This window comes from Rhinoraja longicauda, chromosome 20 (genome assembly GCF_053455715.1).
Source record: "Rhinoraja longicauda isolate Sanriku21f chromosome 20, sRhiLon1.1, whole genome shotgun sequence".
NCBI lineage: Eukaryota > Metazoa > Chordata > Chondrichthyes > Rajiformes > Arhynchobatidae > Rhinoraja > Rhinoraja longicauda.
Genome location: NC_135972.1, coordinates 8,446,447 through 8,465,825, shown reverse-complemented (window position 1 = coordinate 8,465,825; position 19,379 = coordinate 8,446,447). Strand labels below are relative to the sequence as shown.

The 19,379-nt window shown below is 49.2% G+C and overlaps 1 protein-coding gene across 6 annotated transcripts in view; it reads right to left on the bottom strand.

Moving 5' to 3' along the window:
- Positions 1-1,505: 1,505 nt before the first annotated feature.
- The window catches only part of LOC144603545 (uncharacterized), a 32,303-nt gene continuing 14,429 nt past the window's right edge, over positions 1,506-19,379 (bottom strand). For 3 of the 6 annotated variants that reach the window (XM_078416902.1, XM_078416900.1, XM_078416901.1), the window contains exons 2-4: positions 10,103-13,681; positions 5,079-5,144; positions 1,506-2,494 (exon numbers count right to left, since the gene is read on the bottom strand). In XM_078416902.1, coding sequence (XP_078273028.1) covers positions 2,343-2,494; positions 5,079-5,144; positions 10,103-13,574 — 3,690 coding nt within the window. In that variant the 5' untranslated portion in view covers positions 13,575-13,681 and the 3' untranslated portion in view covers positions 1,506-2,342. Of the gene's footprint in view, positions 2,495-5,078; positions 5,145-10,063; positions 13,682-19,379 lie in introns of all 6 variants that reach the window. The other 3 variants (XR_013548637.1, XM_078416903.1, XM_078416904.1) reach the window with 3 other exon arrangements.

The following is a 19,379-nucleotide window of genomic DNA, read 5'->3' as shown; positions in this document are numbered from 1 at the left end:
AGTCGGGACCCTTGTTCAGACTGATTGTAGTGGGGTATGAAAGAGAAAAAGGCTTGTATACACTGGAATTTAGAAGAGGAGATCTTATCGAAACGTATAAAATTATTAAGGGGTTGGACACGTTAGAGGCAGGAAACATATTCCCAATGTTGGGGGAGTCCAGAACAAGGGGCCACAGTTTAAGAATAAGGGGTAGGCCATTTAGAACTGAGATGAGGAAAAACTTTTTCAGTCAGAGAGTTGTGAATCTGTGGAATTCTCTGCCTCAGAAGGCAGTGGAGGCCAATTCTCTGAATGCATTCAAGAGAGAGCTAGATAGAGCTCTTAAGGATAGCAGAGTCAGGGGGTATGGGGAGAGGGCAGGAACGGGGTACTGATTGAGAATGATCAGCCATGATCACATTGAATGACGGTGCTGGCTCGAAGGGCCGAATGGCCTCCTCCTGCACCTATTGTCTATTGTCTAAAAACAACAGGACAAATTAGGGCCGGCAACAGATGACCTCTTTGTCAAAGAGATTGCCTGACTGACCGATTGTTGGCTTTAGACAGTGCGAGCCCAAGAGGGACACATCTTTACAGACCATGGAACTGGTCAAATAACTTTTAGTGGAAGAAGAGGGGGGTGGGGAACAGGGAGGGGAGGGGGAGAGGGGAGGGTGTCTAAAATTGGGGAATTCAACATTCGGACTGCTGGGTTGCAAGCTGCCCAAGCAAAATACGAGGCGCTATTCCTCCAATTTGTGTGTGGCCTTACGCTGGAAATGGAGGAGGCAGAGGAAAGAAAGGTCAGCATGGGACTTGGAATGGGAATGGGAGTGGGAGTTAAAATGTTTGGCAACCGGGAGATCGGGTTGGAATTGTGCTGGTCAACAGATAGAACTGCGGAGAGAAAAAAAAGTGTCGTGATTAGAATGTAAAACAGTACAGCATAGGAACAGGCCCTTCAGCCCACACTGTCTGTGCTGGACATGACGCCAAGACAAACTCTCACCTGGCTGTGCATAATCCCTAGCCCTCCATTCCCGGCATAGCCGCAAGCCCATCCAACAACTACCCAGCATGGAAACTGGCCCTTCGGCCCACCGGGTCACTGTGAATGAAGGAGCAGGGTCGAATGGCCTAATCCTGCCCCTTTGTCTTATGGTCTATGAGCCCGTTCCCCAACTATCTTCAAAGTATTTCAAGACTCAGCTAAGCTGGTTTGAAAGCTTAAGGCTTAGAAATAACACCAATTATAAGAAGGATTCTTGGAAACATTGATAAGCAGCAGCACCATAAAAAATAAGAAACACCTCTAGGTTTTTTTTCCCCCCCACAGTGGGAAATTAGAAGTTTGAATGACAGTCAATATTTGTTAATAAATGTCCATCTGAACAAAGCAAATAAGTACAACTTAATTCGATAGCAATAAACATATTGAAAACTGTAATAATTACAACTGGTAAAAAAACTAATGTAAAAACAATAAAGTTCAGAACAGTTAAACTAATATACAAGCCAATTTATCAAATTAGATGATACATTCTGAAAATATAAGCCTTCAACAACGAGAAGTAATCTAACCTCTCATTTCTTTATTCACAATAACTAGGGAAAATATTGTTTAATACTCAAAGAGAAAATTGTTTCATTTGTTTTGCTCAAACCTCAATAATCTCGGACAATTTAATTGAGGTACTGGACCAATCAAAGTGAGGTAAATTTTCTTAGCTTATGCACAACACTGGAATAAGAGCAACAGTTCCAAAGAGGATGTGCCCTACAATAACATATACTCATGGTGTAAACTTCATACCCTACGACTGCAATCATCATTCATTTAGTTTAGGGATACAGCGCGGAAACAGGCCCTACGGCCCACTAAGCCCGCGCCGACCAGCGATCCCCGCACACTAACACCATCCCACACACACCAGGGACAATTTACATTTATACCAAGCCAATTAGCCTACAAACCTGGACGTCTTTGGAGTGTGGGAGGAATCCAAAGATCTCGGAGAAAACCCACGCAGGTCACGGGGAGAACGTACAAACTCCGTACAGACGGCGCCCGTAGTCGGGATGGAACCCGGGTCTCTGGCGCTGTGAAGCAGCAACTCTACTGCTGTGCCACCCTCACAATAGGGCAAATGGACAATAAACCTTTATTCTAATATTGGAGGAGGATAGCATTAAGAACGTGAGTTTATAATTAAAAGGGAAAAAAATAACGGTTTAACATGGCAGCAGACAGAGGACGCAATGGCGCCTCATATATTGAACAATCTTTTGTAAAACAAAAACTCAATTAAAGTTAACTAGACAAGACAAGGAACGGTAAGAGAGACTTCGTTGTACAGTCATTGCGTTTTGTTTCGGATTTTCTCCTTTGCTTTACGGGGTTGTCCAGAAAGTGGCAGAAGGGTGACAAGAACAGCTTGCTCTCCCGACGAAGAGTAGGTCTTGTCCAGGATCAGAATACGACAGTTATAACCAGGTAGGACTTTGGCACCTGTCACAGATCAAAACAATGATTAGTGCACACTAACAAAGATCCATCGGTTTATTGATCAGTTGTCTTAAAAGAAAGGACTAAAAGAGACTGCAGATGCAGGAATTTCCCTTCAAATTCCAATTGTACTGAAAGTAGACACAAAATGCCAGAGTAACTCAGCGGGACAGGCAGCTCCTCTGGAGAGAAGGAATGGGTGACGTTTCGGAGATGCTGCCTGTCCCGCTGAGTTACTCCGGCATTTTGTGTCTATCTTCGATTTAAACCAGCAGCTGCTGTTCCTTCCTGTACAGAAAGTACATCCTTTATCAAATATACATAACAGAAATGAAACCAAGTGTGTAAACGTTCATGTAGGCTGAAGTGACACCATCAATACAATCGCATTCATTGATAGATACAAAGTTGTCCATATACAGCATGATAATGCCAGCACTAAACACGAGCGTGTCGTTGCAACACCTCTTTAGAGACCGTGATCCAACATCATCCAGCAGCAACGGTCCCAAGGATGTACAAAACTTTGTTTCAATTTCAATCCAATTACGGGATAGATACAACGGGGAAAAAAAAGATTGCAAAATGAGCGTGAATGCAGGACATGCTACAATAGACACAAAAAGCTGGAGGAACTCAGCGGGACAGGCAGCATCTCTGGAGAGAAGGAATGGGTGATGTTTTGGGTCGAGACCCTAAAGGGTCTGAATACCAAGACCTAAAGGCAGCAACGTTTCATGGACGTGAACTGTCAACTGAGGAATGCAAGAGTTACATTTCTTCACATGGAGATGGGAACTTTGCAAGACTGACTTTCTTATGAAGTGTAGATACAACACAAAATGCTGGAGTAACTCAGCGTGCCAGGCAGCATCTCTAGACAGAAGGATTGGGGCAGAGAATTCCACAGATTCACAACACTCCGGGTGAAAACGTTTTTCCTCATCTCAGTCCTAAATGGCCTACCCCTTATTCTTAAACTGTGACTCCTGGTTCTAGACTCCCCCAAACATGGGGGGAAAAAATTCTGATCTAGCCTGTCCAATCCCTTAAGAATTTAATATGTTTCTTAAAAACATCTCATCCCTCTCATCCTTCTAAATTCCAGTGAACATAAGCCCACTCGATATTCTTCTCTCCCTCTTTGGACTTCTTTTCTTTGAAGGTTGGTATAGTCTTTGAGGTTGACGTAGATAGATATGAGGGCTGGTACTGCAGGTAGCAGAGGGAGGGGAGGTGGAGAGCAGAACACAGAGTGAAGGCTGCAATCAACTATGATCTTATGGAGATTTCTACACCCAATACATTTGTTTGTATTGTTGCAAGTAACAAACTACAAAATCTCACCCTCAATGTCACTTTGTTTTCCGCTGAGAACTATGGCTGTTTGTCTGTCGGCCATGATTCCTCCCACATTTTTTCTTTCCTGCAAGCACCAGGTTTTATAAATGAAAAGTTCTTGGTACGCTTCACTATTCTTTACCAGCTCTAGCGCTACCACTTATTTGGCTTCAGTTTAGTTTAGAGATACAGTACGGACACAGGCCCTTCTGCCCACCGAGTCCGCGCCGACCAGCGATCCCCGCACATTAACACTATCCCTACACACACTAGGGACAATTTTACATTTATACCAAGCCCATTAACCTACGGACCCGTACGTCTTTGGAGTGTGGGAGGAAACCGAAGATCTCGGAGAAATCCCACGCAGGTCACTGGGAGAACGAACAAACTCCGTACAGACAGCATGGATCCCGGGTCTCTGGCGCTGGAAGATAGCAACTCTACCGCTGCACCACCTTTTTATAATTCAGAGTTCAATTCTGTCTAATTATTTCAGCACCATTCAATGGTGGATAAATGGCAACAAAAGCTATTGAATTGCAAGATAATCAGTTTCCCCTGCTCAAAAAGAGAGTGGTCAAACATGGCGTTTTTGGAATCAAACCCAAACATTCACTTTAAGCAGACTTTTTCCCTAATAGAAACAGCATTAATGTTAGTGAATTGGAAGATAAATCAAGCAACTTGAAGTTAAAAGCCCAGATAAACTACTGCCAGCTATTGAAGAACCACTGGATTGTTTCCAGTGAAATTGGGAGGGACCTCATTGAAACTTACCAAATAGTGAAAGGCATGGTTAGTGTGAATGTGGAGAGAATGTTTTCATTAGTGGGAGAATGAAGGACCAGAGGGCACAGCCATAGAATTTAAGGACGTTCCATTAGGAAGGAGATGAGAAGGAATTTCTTTAGTCCGAGGATGGTGAATCTGTGGAATTCATTGCCGCAGAAGGCTGTGGAGGTCAAGTCAGTGGATATTTTTAAGGCGGAGAGTGATAGATTCTTGATTGATACGGGTGTCGGGGGTTATGGGGAGAAGGCAGGAGAATGGGGTTGAGAGGGAGAGGTAGATCAGCCACGATTGAATGGCAGAGTAGACCTGATGGGCCGAATGGCCTAATTCTGCTCCGATCACTTACAAAATAGAATCGTAAATGCAACTTCTTTCCTTGCATTTGATAAACTTAATTTTCCATTTTCAAAGTTTACCATTAAGAAAAAAGTTTGCAAGTAAAAAGCCTCACCCTGAATACCAATCTTCCTTTTCTTCGGAGTACAGCAATTAGAACTGTCGGCTTTGCTTGCTGTTACTAAAAACAAAGTTGAATGAATCGAAATCAGATTTCAAGAACATCAGTATTTGTCTTTTCTACCTCAGGTTTAAACCTCCTATTGAAACCAGCATAGTTCTTTTAGCCAACAAAATAAAAAATGTTCCTTCGCATTCTTGCAGTCGTGCGCAACAATTAATGTGTAGGAAGGAACTGCAGGTATAGACACAAACTGCTGGAGTAACTCAGCGGGGCTGGGAGCATCTCTGGAGAGGAGAGAAGGAATGGGTGACATTTTTGGGTCCTTCTTCAGACTGAGAGTCAGGGGAGAGGGAGACACAGAGATATGGACGGGTAAGGTGTGAAAACGAGACATCAAAGGGGACAGAGACCAAGGAAAATGTAGCTGGATTTTCTGAACATCTTATCTTCCCACCTCTACCACTCATTCCTATTGAATGCCAGGACATTTTCCCTGGTCCGCTTACTTCTCAAAGTTACTTCTGCCCTCTGCAAACCCATTGCTTCTAGTGTCCCAGGAGATCCAATTTTCATTTGCAAATCCATCCACAGCATCCTCCCATCCACAGCTTTCCCAGCCTTGTTTTGTTTAGTTCAGAGATACACAGCGGAAAAGGGGTCTTCGGCCCACCGAGTCCGCGCCGACCGGCGATCCTCGCACATTAACACTATCCGGGCACACACTAGGGACATTTTTTTAAAACATTTATACAGAGCCAATTAACTTACAAACCTGTGCGTCTTTGGGGTGTGGGAGGAAACGGAAGATCTCGGAGAAAACACATACGGGTCGCGGGGAGAACGTGCAAACTCCGTACAGACAACACCCGTGGTCAGGATCGAACCCGGGACTCTGGCGCTGTAAGGCAGTGGCGCTCTGCTGCTACACCACACGTAGTTCTAAGTATTAGCCGGCCAACAACTCCTTCCTCCATATCCTCACTCCATCAAGGGTATTTGCTAAGGATTGCTATATTGGCACACTTTCCCCTCTTAAATAATCCATCATCTCATTTTATCTGCCCTTGGTGTACGTAAAGGAAACAAAGGACAAGCACATGGATGGCACCATGTTGTTAGAGCCACTGCCTCACAGAGCCAGAGACCCAGGTTCAATTCTGACCTTGTGCTCCATTTGTGGGCAGTTCAGTTTATTGCCACGTGCACAGAGCTACAGTGAAAAGCTTTTTGTCACGTGATAACCGGCCAGTGGAAAGACAATACATGATTTCAATCGAGTCATTCGCAGTTTACACGATAAGGGGATAACGTTTAGTGGTCTCGACCCTCGAAACGTCACCCATTCCTTCTCTCCCGAGATGCTGCCTGACCTGCGGAGTCACTCCAGCATTTTGTGAATAAATACCTTCGTTTATCATATCATATCATATCTACAGCCGGAAACAGGCCTTTTTCGGCCCTCCAAGTCCGTGCCGCCCAGCGATCCCCGTACATTAACACTATCCTACACCCACTAGGGACAATTTTTACATTTACCCAGCCAATTAACCTACATACCTGTACGTCTTTGGAGTGTGGGAGGAAACCGAAGATCTCGGAGAAAACCCACGCAGGTCACGGGGAGAAGGTACATGGTAAGGTCAGTAAAGTCCGATCAAAAGACAGTCCCAGGGTCCCTGATGAGGTAGATAGTAGTTCAGGACTACTCTCTAGTTGTTGGAGGACCATTCAGTTGCCTGATAAAAGAGAAAATCTCCTTTTAGAGAAAGACATTCTGGCCATCCATCACAGTGAGGAGGTGACTGGAGGAGACTCACTGTGATGGGTTTCTTTTTTTTAAATTTTATTTTGTGTTGGTTGTGATTGTGTGTGTGTTATTGTTTATTTTTATTGTTCTATTGCTGGACTGTGGGTGACGTTTCATTTCACTGCACATCTTGTATGTGTATGTAACAAATAAACTTGACTTGACTTGATCATCGGCAGTCACTGGAAGCGAGCGTGACTGTCCTCTCCATAGGGTCGGGACGCCTGTGCGTGACTTTGTTTAACGTGGGGAGACTGGTGCACAGACAGCCACCACACGGTCCTTGACAGATCTGGGTCAGGATCCAGTGGCGTGGAGTCCAAGACGACCGGGGACCCTTTCCTGCTGCAGCCTTCATCCGCCTTCCCAGCCGTTGTGACGCTCCACTAAAGTCAGCCGTCATCCTCCGCCTGTTCCACCGTTGAGGTCTTGGTTGGATTGCTCTTGGTCAGGGGCCTCCCCCCTCGACCTTACCGCCATGGGTGACCCTACCAGGAGCGTAACTCCAGACGGCATCGCTCTCAGAATCTCAGGACCACACAAGCTTCTCCACCACCACACGGTGACAATCCACGGAGAAGCCTTTTCCCGAAACGTGTTGCATGTAAGAAACAATAGGCAAGCACATGGATGCCACGGTGGCATAGCTGGTAGGGCCACTGCACCCCATTGCCAGAGAACCGGGTTCAATTCTGACCCTGCGTTCTGTTTGTGTGGAGTTTGCCCCCGTGTAGGTTTTGCTCCAAGTACTCTGTTTCCCTCCCGCGTCTCAAAGACTTTGGACAGCTAATGTTAATTAGCAGCTATGGATGTGTCAGAGCTCAGTGCTAGAGTCTGGTTGGGGGAAGATTCTGTGAGACTGTGGGGAGAATTAATAAAAGTGTGATAAGTTACCGAATAGTGAGCGGCCTGGATAGAGTGGATGTGGAGAGGATGTTTCCGCTAGTGGGAGAGTCTAGGACCAGAGAGCACAGCCTCAGAATTAAAGGACGTTTTATTTTAGAAAGGAGATGGGGGAATTTCTTAAGTCAGAGGGTGGTGAATCTGTGGAATTTGTTGCCACAGAGGGCTGTGGAGGCCGACAATGGATACTTTTAAGATGGATACTGACAGGTTCGTGATTAGTACAGGTGTTATGGGGTTATGGGGAGAAGGCAGGAGAATGGGGTTAGGAGGGGGAGATAGATCAGCCATGATCGAATGGCGGAGTAGACTTGATGGGCCGAGTGGCCCGATTCTGCTCCAATAGACAATAGGTGCAGGAGGAGGCCATTCGGCCATTCAATGTGATCATGGCTGATCATTCTCAATCAGTACCCCATTCCTGCCTTCTCCCCATACCCCCTGACTCCGCTATCCTTAAGAGCTCTATCCAGCTCTCTCTTGAATGCAGAGAATTGGCCTCCACTGCCTTCTGAGGCAGAGAATTCCACAGATTCACAACTCTCTGACTGAAAAAGTTTTTCCTCATCTCAGTTCTAAATGGCCTACCCCTTATTCTTAAACTGTGGCCCCTTGTTCTGGACTCCCCCAACATTGGGAACATGTTTCCTGCCTCTAACGTGTCCAACCCCTTAATAATCTTATACGCTCCTATCACTTATGAAATGTAGGATTAGTGTGAATCGGTAATTGGTGGTCTGTAAAGGTTAAGTGGGCTGAAGGACTTGTTTCCCACAGGATTCAGGAGCCTCCAGGATTCAGTCACCTCCTTCCCCCCTCATTCAACTGTCAGAACTGTAGCCAGGGGTCCTTGGCTGCCAGGGTTATCTAAAGGCAGCTTGGAGATGAATACACATCACCCAAGCAGCTGAATACTTAACTTCTCAACCTTATAGCTGCTGCTGGAGATTTAGCCTCGGCAAGGCCAGCAGCATAATCAAGGACATGTCACGTCTTGGCCACTCCCTCCTGGGGGGCCTTCCATCGCCCGGTGCGGCGCGGCCGCGGTTCACCATTCTGCTTTAGTTAAACATTTTGTTCAAGATGGCCGCGCCGTTGTGTTTGGCTGCCTGCCACTGTGTTTCTTTTTTTTTTTCCTAATCAGATGTGCAGCACTTTGGTCAACGTGGGTTGTTTTTAAATGTGCTATACAAATAAAATTGACTTGACTTGACTTGACTTGACTTGACTCCCCTCCACCATTAGGCAAGAGGTACAGAAGTGTGAAAACGCACACCTCCAGGTTCTGGGACAGTTTCGTCCCAGCTGTTATCAGGCTATCACTGAGCCATGCTATCAACAACTAGCGAGCAGTCCTGAGCTCATTGGAGACCCTGTGACTGTCTACGATTGGATTTCACTGGACTTTATCTTGCACTAAACGATATTCCCGTTCTTCCCTTGATCACGCATCTGTACACTGTAACTGCCTTGATTGTAATCATGTATTGGCTTGCCGTTGACTAGATAGCGCGCAACAAAAGCTCTTCACTGCACGTGACAATGAACTAAACACAAACTCAATCTACCTCACTGGAGATCCTCAGACTATCTTTAATCGGACTTTACCTTCCACTGAACTCTGGTGTCACAAAATGCAGGAGTAACTCAGCAGGTCAGGCAGCATCTGGGAGAGAGGGAATGGGTGACGTTTCGGTTCAAGACCCTTCTTCAAACGTCACCCATTCCTTCTCTCCAGAGATGCTGCCTGACCTGCTGAGTTACTCCAGCATTTTGTGATACCTTCGATTTGTACCAGCATCTGCAGTTATTTTCCTGTTCCACTGAAGGTTATTCCCTTCATCGTGTACCTGTACACTGTGTGTACAGCTCGATTGTAGTCGTGCATTGCCTTCCCGCCCAGCTGACTGGTCAGCACGCAACACAAGCCTTTCACTACACCTCGGTCCGCTCACGAGACAGCAAACTAAACTAACGAGGAGGAGTCCAAACATGAATAGACTGAAAAGATGGAAAATTACATAAAAAAAGATTCATCATCAAGCCAGCAGAGGATGTAAAGTGCATGAGGAAGAGTTGGACAGAGACGACACAAGACCAGGCCTAGACGTTATCTCAATAAAATGTAGGTTCAGTTGTGATTTTTGTTCCCTGTAGACGAGGGAAGAAGTCAGCTGTAGTCTGTGTAGTGGGGGGAAAGTCGTACGGAGGAATCGTCTACAAACAGGTTAACTTGCGGTCAACCAGAGACTTAGTGCATGTTTACCGTGAGAAAGACCCCAATCAACGAGTCAGTTGCTCATACCCTGAAATCCCAGTTTAACAGTATGTGGATTGCATGGCAGTGCTGCAGTTCTATCGCTGGCATCCTCACTGAATACATTCGGAGAAGGATCGTCCCCTGTCACAGTCTGGGTTTTATCTTCATTCGGCTCCTTGGCCGAAGCTGCGGTGCGATCTTCTTCATCTGCTCCCGTCTCTGCAGTAGCCTGGGAGGTGTCCTTGCTTTCCTCCGCTGCCGGTAGTGGAAGTCCTCCCTCGGGAGCAACGAGGGGGATTAACCCATCGGTGCCGCCCCCTGCACCAGGGCCACTCGGGTTTGGGCTGCCAGGCCCACGCGGGCTTCCCACCTTGCTACCTGCCTCTGCCCTCGTTCCGCCGTCACGGCCGCCGGGCACGGACTCCTCGCCGCTGGCACCTTCCCAACGGCAACAGGGAGGAGTACCGGGGGCGGCGTGCCCGGCCGCGGGCTCTCCCGGGGCGCTGTCGCGGGTTGCAGGCGGCACGCCGTTGACCGCGGGCGCCGTCTCCTTCGTGGCCGCAGCGCAGCTTTGACTGCCCCTCCCGCTGCTACTTTGGCCCCGGGGCCCGGCGGCTGGCAGCTCAGCCTGGCTCTCAGCTTTACTCCTCAGCGACTGCTTACATTTGCAATGAACGCCCAGCACGCCGTACGAGATCAGCCACGCGTTAATGCAGCAATAGATCTTCTTCTCCTGGTGTCTTCCTTTCTTGGTGGCCCCGTTCCTGCCGCCAGGTCCCAGCAAGCCGGCGCTGCTCCGCTCTCCCCCGTCTCTGCATTCCTTGAACTCCGGCACCTTGGCACTGCTCTCAACAGACTCGGCGCGGTTTGCATTCGGTGCAGTGCTCTGCCGCATCCCCTCAGGGCGAGCGCATGGTCCGGGCGTGGCGGCGTCCACAGGCAGCCTCGCCTTTGAATTTGTGTTTGATATCTCAGCCAGCAGGGTGAGAATCTCAGCGTGTCCCAGCACCTTTATGTCAGTAGACTGGCCACAGTCAGGCTCCACAAGCAGGTCGACTCTATTCATTTTATCTTCAGTTGGTGCAACTGCGCAAAGACTTGATGCGGTTTCTTCAGCTCCGGGAGTCTTGCTCCCCACCGTCCCTCCTTGCAAGTTATCCTGCTTGCAAACCAACCGGCCAGCGCACGGAGGGAGACCAGGGTTCCAGAAGTCCTGCAAAGCCTCGATGGACACCTCGATGGATCGCAGCAGGCCATCGAGATCTCGAGTTTCCTTGTCGAGAGACGAGGGAGGATTTTGCCCACTGACTTCGAGAGGCAAGAGGCTTTTGTCCGAGACCAGTTTCGGGTTGTGTTCTGCCAGGGTCGAGGGGAGCACAGAATGGGAACAATGCTCTTTGCCTTCGGCTAGATCAGTTGGAAAAGGGGGCGTGTCACTTGAACCGCGGGGCGATTCTCCGGAGGCTGAACTTCTCAACACTGGCCGCGCGTGCACTATCGCGGGTGATCCGGTCACCAAATGGCACCGTCGGCTTTCCGAGTTAGCGGGAGATTTATCCGTCGTTTGCCAGCGTTCCTCCGTGACAACGGCGTGGCATGGACTTGTTTTGTCATTCAAAATGGGCGCCAAAGGTAACGATCTTCGAGCAGCAGACGAACCGCTCACCTGGTCAGCGGCGAGAGTGGCTGAGCCCGCGGCAGGGTTAACGGAAGCAGGAGAACGCGGACGGAACTCCCACTGTCCCGTGTCTTCGAGAGAGAAGACTCCGGTGATGCAGATGTCCTCTTTATCTCCCACACCAGCCTTGTGGGCAGCCTCGCCTTGATCTGCGTGTCCGCCGTGCTTCAACTCCGGAGAGTTCGCCCCCTCCTTGCTGGGACAGGGAACTGCACTTTGACAGCCCCCTGCGCCTTGCGACACATCTTCCAGGGCAGAAGCCAGAAACCGTTTTGGGGTTGGACTCCGAATCACATCCAAGCGTTCCCGAATATCGCAAAACGTCGGATCGCGGCGGGCAGCGTAAATCCGAGGCACTTCCGGACGCTCAGTTGAGTTCCTCTTTTTCCCTCTTAATTCGGAAAGTGAAGACAGATCTTTGGGTGAAGACATCTCCTTGAACGTCGGCAATGAATCGGCACAACTTTGCCGCTGTCCGTATCGACCGTCCACCGTTGACGAGCCATGACTCGACACCTGCTCGCAGCGCCGCCCGCCCGAGGTCCAGAAATTAGCATCCGGCGCCGCTGAATACTTAGACAGTTCAGACATGGAGGCCAGCGTTTCCATGACGATGCTGGACGTTCCAACCAGCCCTACATTCCCATTCAACGAGCCGCTGGCTTCGTGGGTTGCTGTCGAAGGAAGGGGGTAAACTGTGCTGCTTTGCGGACTTTGGCAAACAGGGACCGCCGTCGATGGGGGAACAACAAGCAGATGACCCGCGGCTTTCTGCTTCCCCCCCTCATCCCTGGGGGGCAGCTGAGCAGACGGGGGTTGACAACTTTCACCGTTGAATCCGAGGGAAGGGCTTGGAGCCGTTTGTTTTCCTTCGTCTTTGGACACCAGCCCAAACACAGAGTGCAAGATTGTCATGAAATGGGGGACATCTGAATGTGGCGACACGTTCCGATCACACGAACCCCCAAACCCAGCCGAAGGCACAGTGGCATGCTGTTGGGAGACCACATCCAAGCCTCTTGATGATGATGCAGCAAGGCCGCTGCCGTGTGCCAACGACCAAGGAGATAGCTGGGGGGTGGCCGGATCCTTTACACCTGCGCGGGAAGCAGAAAGGTGACTACCTGGGGCCGTTACGCTGCGTTGAGCTTGCAAACCCGAGGAGGACAGTGGAGAGGTTACAGTACATCGCCCGCTGGTTGGTGCAGGCGTGTAATTGAAGTGAATGTTCAGGACGTTTTGTTGCCCGGGCAACCCCGTGTTAAGAACGGGCAGGATTTGTCTGATGTGGTTGCTTCCCCAGGCAACTATTCCCACGGTGGACATCTGAGTGGAGGGGGCGATGTTATTTCCGACATTTCTTTGCGCGGTGGAGATGGCATCGCTGAACGCCCTGGTCGGTTGCCCCCCGCCTCCTGGCGTGCCGTACGACGGGGCGCGTCTGACCTGTGCGCCCTTCGCCTCCGTCGCTGGGAGCGCGTAGGGACCCTGCTGCAAAGCCCCCCGGTCGAGGGGCATGGGAGTGACTCGGGCGAGCGCCATTTTCTTCTGCCCGCTGGACGTCAGGGGCGCGATGCCGCGCGGTCCGTGTCGCTGAGGGCTCGAGTCGCCCGCCGGTCCGGGCCACCCGGAAGAGTCGGCCCCTGCGTGAGGCGGGCGGGCGCGGGCGGGAACCGAGGCGTGGCCGGCGAAGGCCGGCCACCCTCTGCGGAAAGCCTGGCCGGGTGTGGCGCCAGCTACGATCGAAGCCGCCGCCCCCGGATCCTGAGAGGCGTCCTCTTTTCTGAAGGCACCTTGAAATCCTCCCTCATCGAGTCGTCTGTGGGCGGGAGGGTTCATTGTCCCCCTCCCCGCCCCCCGGGTGTCAAAACATTATCAGCCGACGGCTCGTTAAAACCCTCGGCATTAAACTCGACGAGTTCTTACGCTGCATGGACGGAGGATATCTGCAAAATAAAAGTAGGGGGGAGAAGGTAAGTTTAAAGCCTACGCCACACTAAACCTCTTACAAACACCACGTGCATGTTGGCAACTGGACAACGAAGGGCAACAGTAAACTGTACAGTTTTAAAAAAAGAGATGCAGGGAGAAGCACAAATAAATCTGTAATAGTGACAAGTCAAGTCAAGTCATTGTTGTAAAAACGCACACAACGGCCTAGGCTTTAGAAACAGGAGAGGGTATGCAGAGAAAAAAAAAATTCATCACTGGCTAGGTCTGGACAACCACTTGCTTTTAAATCGGTATCTTAATTGTAGTTCAAGCAAAAGCAAAAGAGGGTGGCACAGCGATGGAATTGCTGCCTCACAGCACCAGAGACCCGGGTTCCGATCCTGACCACGGGTGCTTGTCTGAACGGAGTTTGTACGTTCTCCCCGTGACCTGTGCGGGTTTTCTCCGGTTTCATCCCACGCTCCAAAGACGCACAGGTTTATAGGTGTGTGTAAGAAAATAACTGCAGATGCTGGTACAAATCGAAGGTATTCATTCACAAAATGCGGGAGTGACTCAGCAGGTCAGGCAGCATCTCGGGAGAGAAGGAATGGGTGACGTTTCGGGTCGAGACCCTTCTTCAGACTGTCCTCCATCAGTCTGAAGATGGGTCTCGACCCGAAACGTCACCCATTCCTTCTCTCCCGAGATGCTGCCTGACCTGCTGAGTCACTCCAGCATTTTGTGAATAAATACCTCAGGTTTATAGGTTAATCGGCTTGCTATCATTGTAAATTGTCCCTGTGTAGGATAGTGTTAGCGCGCGGGGATCGCTGGTCGGTATGGACTCGGTGGGCTGGGAAGGCGGCTCTGCGGTACACCGTGGAAGGTAAAGGGCATCTCCAAGGCATGGGAGAAGACATGGCCACCCACTGCGGCCGAGGGAGCTTCCAGCCGTGACGTTGAACCGTGCCCCTGGAAGGCAGCTCCTGCCCAGAGCATTGGGTGGCTTGTGTGCCATAGCTTCTCCACCTTGATACCCAGGTCTTGTGCAGGCCCGGTCTGCACAACCATGCTTTAGTCGTCTACAAAGGGCCACCACCACACATGGAGTTAGTTATTGCCCTTGTTAGTTAACGACCCGCTGTGTAACTCCGGCATTTTGTGTCTACCTTCGATGTAAACCAGCATCTGCAGGGTTTTTTCCCCCTACACCGCTAGTTCACATGCATTGGCATCCACACTTGCAGAAGGTTCTACCCTTTTAAGCATCTTGAAAATTGCTGGAGCTGAACTTGTCCAGGAGGATGAAGTTCATATCCCACCCAGGCTTAAATAACGAGCAGGAAGAAGGTGGTTTACACAAACAAGATGGACACAAAACGCTGGAGTAACTCAGCGGGTCAGGCAGCACCTCTGGAGAGAAGGAATAGGCAACATTTCGGGTCGAGAACCTTCTATCGAAGTCCTGGAAAGGGATTGGGGAAAGACACATGAAAGTCAACGAGCACACAGTCCTGAAGTGGTAGGACACAGCAACGTTGCCTTTCCCGATAACTTGCACCAAGCTATGATAATATGCAAGACAATAGGGTATTTGTACCGCCCTGCACAAGTCATATCTGGTCTGTTCAATAGAGTCCTGTAGAACAGGTAGTGTAGGAAGGAACTGCAGATGCTGGTTTAAACCAAAGATAGACACAAAAGGCTGGAGTAACTCAGCGGGTCAGGCAGCATCTCTAGAGAGAAGGAGTGGGTGGCGTTTCGGATCGAGCCCCCTTCTGCAGACCAGTCAGGAGAAAGGGAGATATAGACGACGATGTCGAGATACAAAGAACAATGAATGAAAGATATGCAAATAAAGCTACGATGATAAAGGAAACAGGATAAAGGAAATGTTTGCGTAAGAAAATAACTGCAGATGCTGGTACAAATCAAAGGTATTTATTCACAAAATAGGTCAGGCAGCATCTCAGGAGAGAAGGAATGGGCGAGGTTTCGGGTCGAGACCCTTCTTCAGGCCATTGTTAGCTGTCTTGGGTGAAAATGAGAAGCTGGTGCGACTTGGATGGGGGAGGGATAGAGAGAGTGAATGAATGCCGGGGCTACTTGAAGTTAGAGTAATCAATCATACCACTGGGCTGTAAGCTGCCCAAGCGAAATATGAGATGCTGTTCCCCCAGCCACAACATGCTGGAGTGACTCATGCAGGACACACAGCATCTCTGGAGAGAAGGAATGGGTGGCGTTTTGGGTCTCTCTGAAGAACTAGTTTGGGCTGGAACTAGTCCTCGGGCCTGTCTGAAGGATTAGTGTGATGAAGGGTGTCGAGACGAAACGTCATCCGTCCCTTCTCTCCAGAGATGGTGGTGCCTGTCCCGCTGAGTTACTCCAGCATTTTGTGTGTAAGATGAGACAACAGGAGGCCCCTGTGTGGAATGTGGTGATCAGTTTATGAGCCTGCAGTTAGTATCGTCACCATGGCGACGAAGGTCACGGAGAGAGAGGGGGGGGAGAGAGAGAGAGAGGGGGGGAGAGACAGAGAGAAGTGGGTGCATCACATTGGTGAGGTGAAGTGGCTGCTCCCTCTCTAATTGATTCTCCAGGTTCAAAACAATACCCTGCTATTTTATTTAGCCACAGTGTTTATTGTTCGAATAGTGAAAGGCTTTGATATAGTGGATGTAGAGAGGGTGTTTCCACTAGTGTTACAGTCTAGAACCAGAGGTCATAGCATCAGAATTAAAGGACGTTCCTTTAGGAAGGAGATGTGTTGGAATTTCTTTGGTCAGAGGGTGGTGAATCTGTGGAATTCGTTGCCACAGAAGGCTGTGGAGGTCAAGTCAATGGATATGTTAGAATAGAATAGAATAGTTCCTTTATTGTCATTGTAACATGAGCCATGTACAACGAAATTGTAAAATGTCAGCCAGTCAGTGCACCATTCAAACATTTCTAAAAGCTAACGATACATACAAGGTAAAATATTTAAAAAAAGATAAACAACTAAAATAAATATCATGAAAATAGCACGCATAAACACCCAACCCTACATCCTTCTGTCGATTTCACAGTCTCTTATTATGTATCGCCCCTGCGTTCCTTGGCGGCTACATTTAGTGCCTTTATAGCAGTGGGGTAAAAACTATTTTTAAGTCTGTTTGTCCTTGTCCTTGTAGATCTGTACCGTCTGCCTGACGGTAACAGTTCAAACAGGGAGTGTCCGGGGTGGGAAATGTCCTTTATAATACTCTGGGATTTTTTGATGCAGCGGGAACTGTGTAAGTCCTCCAAGGTAAGTAGAGGGCAGCCGACAATCCTCTGGGCGTTGTCAATGGCCCTCTGGAGCGCTTTCCTCTGAGCCGCTGTGCAGCTGGTGTACCATACGCATACACAGTATGTTAGGATGCTCTCAATGTAGCACCGATAAAAGGACAACAGCAGTCTCTGAGTGATGTTATTCTTCCTGAGCACCCTCAGGAAGTGCAGTCTCTGCTGGACCTTTTTCAGCAGCGCAGAGGTGTTCACGCTCCACGTCAGGTCCTCCTCAATATGGATTCCCAGGAAGCGGAAATCCGCCACCCTCTCCACACAGTCCCCTCTGATAGTTAATGGTACCATGTCCGTTTTATTCTTTCTGAAGTCTATTATTATTTCCTTTGTCTTTAAGGTGTTGAGGAGCAGGTTATTTTCTCCACACCACACTGTCAGCTGCTCCGCCTCATCCCGGTAGGCGTACTCGTCCCCCCCGGTGATGAGTCCCACCACCGTAGTGTCATCCGCAAATTTGACAATGGTGTTGCTGTGGTGGGCGGGGGTGCAGTCATGTGTATAGATGGTGTAGAGCAGGGGGCTCAGCACGCAGCCCTGTGGAGAGCCGGTACTGAGGCTGAGGGCCGTGGATGTGTGATGGCCCACTCTGACTCTCTGGCTGCGAGCTGACAGGAAGCTATTTATCCACATGCAGGTGGAGTGTGGAAGTCCCAAGTCCCCCAGTTTGTCCACCAGTTTATGGGGAAGGATTGTATTAAAGGCAGAGCTGTAGTCCACAAAGAGCATCCGCACGTAGCTCCCCGGCTGCTCCAGGTGGAACAGTGCAGCATGGAGGGCTGTGGCTATAGCGTCCTCTGTGGATCTATTCGCTCTGTACGCAAACTGGTGGGGGTCAAAGCTTCGGGGCAGGAGTGATGTGATATGACCCCGGACCAGTTTTTCAAAACACTTCATCACCACTGGTGTGAGTGCGACTGGCAAAGGTAGGTAGATTCTTGATTAGTACAGGTGTCAGAGGTTATCGTGAGAAGGCAGGAGATTGGGGTTAGGAGGGAGAGATAGATTGGCCATGATTGAATGGCGGAGTAGACTTGATGGGCTGAATGGCCTAATTCTGCTCCTGTCACTTATGACCTGTAAGTGCTGTCCCCAGTTAAGCATCTAGTCAACAATGCCCAACATGTTGATGTCAGCGGATCGGCCATTTTGTCAAGGAGTGGTTGTCAGGACTTCAACTTTGATGACCGTTGCCCGGCACAGATGTCACCTACCACTTATGAATTGTGAGGTGAAGATTGTCCAAGATGTGTTGTTGGTGAGCGCCAATGGTTTAAGTACAAGGATTGGAACACAGCGATCATCATCCAACATCCAACATCCTGCCTTTTGAGTAGGAAGCGTGGTAGCAGGTTATTGTCAGAGGTTATTGTCCTAGTGGAAACATCCTCTCAATACAAAATGCTGGAGTAACTCAGCGGGACAGGCTGAGTTGGAGAGATGGAATGGAAGATGGGCATTTGTCAGCACTGGGCCTGTACTCCCTGGAGTTGAGAAGGTTGAGGGGGGGGGGGGGGTCCTCATTGAAACTTACAGAATAATGAAAGGCATAGATAGAGTGGATGTGGAGAGGATGTTTCCACTGGTGGGAGAGTCTATGAGCAGAGATCATAGCCTCAGAATTAAAGGGCGCTCTTTTAGAAAGGAGGTGAGGAGGAACTTCTTTAGTCAGAGGGTAGTTAATCTGTGGAACTCATTGCCACAGAGGGCTGTGGAGGCCAAGTCAGTGGATATTTTTAATGCAGAGATAAACAAATTCTTGATTAGAACGGGTGTCGAGAGCTATGGGGAGAAGGCAGGAAAATGGGATTAGGAGATCAGGATAATTCTACTCCTATAACTTGTGAACTGCAGATGCTGGTTAAAACCGAAGACAGGCACAAACAGCTGGAGAAATACAGCGGGCCAGGCAGCATCTCTGGAGAGAAGGAATAGGCGACGTTTCGGGTCGGGACCCTTCTTCAGAGTCTGAATCTCTAAATCTCTGCTATTGAGGGCGTGCAGCGTAGGTTTACTAGGTTAATTCCCGGAATGGCGGGACTGTCATATGTTGAAAGACTGGAGCGACTAGGCTTGTATACACTGGAATTTAGAAGGATGAGAGGAGATCTTATCGAAACGTATAAGATTATTAAGGGGTTGGACACGTTAGAGGCAGGAAACGTGTTCCCAATGTTGGGGGAGTCCAGAACAAGGGGCCACATTTTAAGAATAAGGGGTAAGCCATTTAGAACTGAGATGAGGAAAAACTTTTTCAGTCAGAGAGTTGTGAATCTGTGGAATTCTCTGCCTCAGAAGGCAGTGGAGGCCAATTCACTGAATGCATTCAAGAGAGAGGATAGTGGAGTCAGGGGGTATGGGGAGAAGGCAGGAACGGGGTAC